Raw genomic sequence first — 2,278 nt, 5'->3', positions numbered from 1 at the left:
AGAGCTGGCTTCAACTCTCTCCGATGAATAAAGCAAAGCAAAACAAAATCCCCCAAAACGGCAACTCCCAAATTAACGGTGGGGAGAAAGAGAAAATATGCTCATGAATTTGTTCATGTAAACTTCAGTTTTCTTGCAGTGCAAATTTATGTGGTTAAATTTTGCCTATATGAAAGAACATGTGTATTTTTTCCTCTTTCCTGATGGGAATCCACAATAAATAAACACAGCAGCATGTGCCAACTCTAAGCATCAGGAAGCTGCATTTTGTGTTTATCATGGTTTGGTGGATTTTTTTTTCCTTTTTGGTAATTTATTTAGTTTTGCCAGGTATTTATCTCAGTGCTTGCCATCTCTCTGTCTCTCTCTCTTTCTAGCTATCACACACTCTCCTCACTCTCTCCAGGAGACACTCCACTCCATTGCCTGGTTACTCGCCTGCAAAGGTCAAAACACATCATTACACCTGCTACCTTTAAAGGATAGTCCAGTGTCTTAGTTGCTTTCCTTTTGCCTTATTTTTTTTCTTTTTAAGGGACGGGGAAATAATAATTAAAAATAAAAGAACAATCAGAAGTTAGAGAGGGAACAAGAGGGCCGGGAAAGGGCCAAGGACCGAAGGGGAGGGGGAGCCCCGCGCTCTGCCCCTTCCCCAGCTCGAGTTCACTGGACCGGCGTCTGCACCCCGTGGTGTGGTGGAGTGTCCCTACTCCCCCCGTACACATCCTCGGCGCCCGGCAGAGTCCCTCCGGGAGGGGTCATCCTTTTCTCTTTCTGTCTCCTGTTACAAAACCAAACTCTCACCACCTCCTTCTCCAGCTGTAAGCTGTCCGCGAGGGAGGTGATCTCCTGGGCCGAGGGCTTGGGGCATTTGAGGAAATGGCTCTCCAGAGCCCCCTTGACGCTCACCTCGATGGAGGTCCGCTTTTTCCGCTTGCGCCCTTGCGCTGCGATCTTGTCTATGCTCGTGGGGCTGCCCGAGGACGAGTCCGCCTCCTCCAACCACTTGTTCAACAAAGGCTTCAGCTTGCACATGTTCTTGAAGCTCAGCTGCAGGGCCTCAAACCTGCAGATGGTGGTCTGCGAGAACACGTTGCCATACAGGGTTCCCAGAGCCAGCCCCACGTCCGCTTGGGTAAATCCCAGTTTGATCCGCCGCTGCTTGAACTGCTTGGCGAACTGCTCCAGGTCGTCCGAGGTCGGTGTGTCCTCGTCCGAGTGCGGGTCGTGGTGCGCGCCTGGGTGGCCAGGCGGACCCTGCGGGGGCGGCGGGGGCGGCGGCTGCTGGTGTGGGTGCGAGTGCGGGTGCGGGTGGTGGTCGGCATGGTGTGGCTCATCGTGCGCGTCCCGCAGGCCGTGGTGGTGCAGCCCGGCCGGCTGCCCGCCGGCGCCCAGCATGCCGTTCACCGTGAAGCTGGGCTGTGAGTAGAGCAAGCCGCCGTTGGACGCTCCCATGGAGGGTGGGAGGTGCGCTGCAGCCGCCGCGCTCCGCCATGCCCCGGGCCCCGGGTGGTGGTTAGCGGCGTGGTGCACCAGATGCGGCGGCCGCTGTTGCTGCTGCTGCTGCTGCTGTTGCTGCTGTTGTTGCTGCTGTTGCTGTTGCTGCTGCTGGTGCTGCTGCTGCAGGGCGCCTGGCCCGTGCAGCTCGTCGCCGCGGCCGCCCTGCTGCACCACCACCGAGGGCTTGATGTCCGGCTGGCCCAGGGGGCTGGTGGACCACGGGGAGCCGTCGCCGCCGCCCCCGCCGCCGCCCCCGCCCCCCCCGCCGCCGCCACCGCCCCCGCCGCCGCCGCCGTGGGACAGCGCGGTGATCCACTGGTGAGCGTGGCTGAGCGGGTGTCCGTTGCTCTGCAGAGCGCCGTAGTCGCCCTGCACCAGGCTCTGCGCTTCGCGGTAGCCCCCCGCGCCCTGCTGCATGCCGCCGGGCGGCTCGGCGTGCACGATGGAGGCGCTGGAGGTGAGCAGGCTGTAGTGGTTAGACGCTGCGGTCGCCATGACTCTCGGAGCCGGACTGAGCGCTCCGGTTAAAGGAGCCGCGCATTTGACAGTTACTTTTTCGCCTCGGGCTCCCTCTCCTCGCTCGCTCTTTCTGTCTCCTCTCTCTCCCACAGCGGGCAGCTCCGACGCCCGCTCCGACGCCTTCTGTTGCTGCTCCTGCTATTACTGCTGCTGCTGCCGCCGCCGCCGCCTCCCGCCCGCCCTCGCTCTCTTTCTCCTCCTCTCCCTCCTTCTCGCTCTCGCTCACTCTCTGACTAGCTCGGCGCTCCCCCCTCTCCCT

The 2,278-nt window shown here is 60.4% G+C and overlaps 1 protein-coding gene across 1 annotated transcript; it reads right to left on the bottom strand.

Moving 5' to 3' along the window:
* Nucleotides 1-663: 663 nt before the first annotated feature.
* Nucleotides 664-1,995, bottom strand: POU3F2 (POU class 3 homeobox 2). Its single transcript, NM_001302427.1, has one exon. It carries the CDS (start codon nucleotides 1,993-1,995, stop codon nucleotides 664-666), a length of 1,332 nt encoding a protein of 443 aa, NP_001289356.1.
* Between the last annotated feature and the right edge of the window lie 283 nt (nucleotides 1,996-2,278).

This window comes from Pan troglodytes, chromosome 5, assembly GCF_028858775.2.
Source record: "Pan troglodytes isolate AG18354 chromosome 5, NHGRI_mPanTro3-v2.0_pri, whole genome shotgun sequence".
Taxonomy (NCBI): domain Eukaryota; kingdom Metazoa; phylum Chordata; class Mammalia; order Primates; family Hominidae; genus Pan; species Pan troglodytes.
Note: the sequence above shows the minus strand (reverse complement) of the source record. Positions and strands in the feature narration are given on the sequence as shown.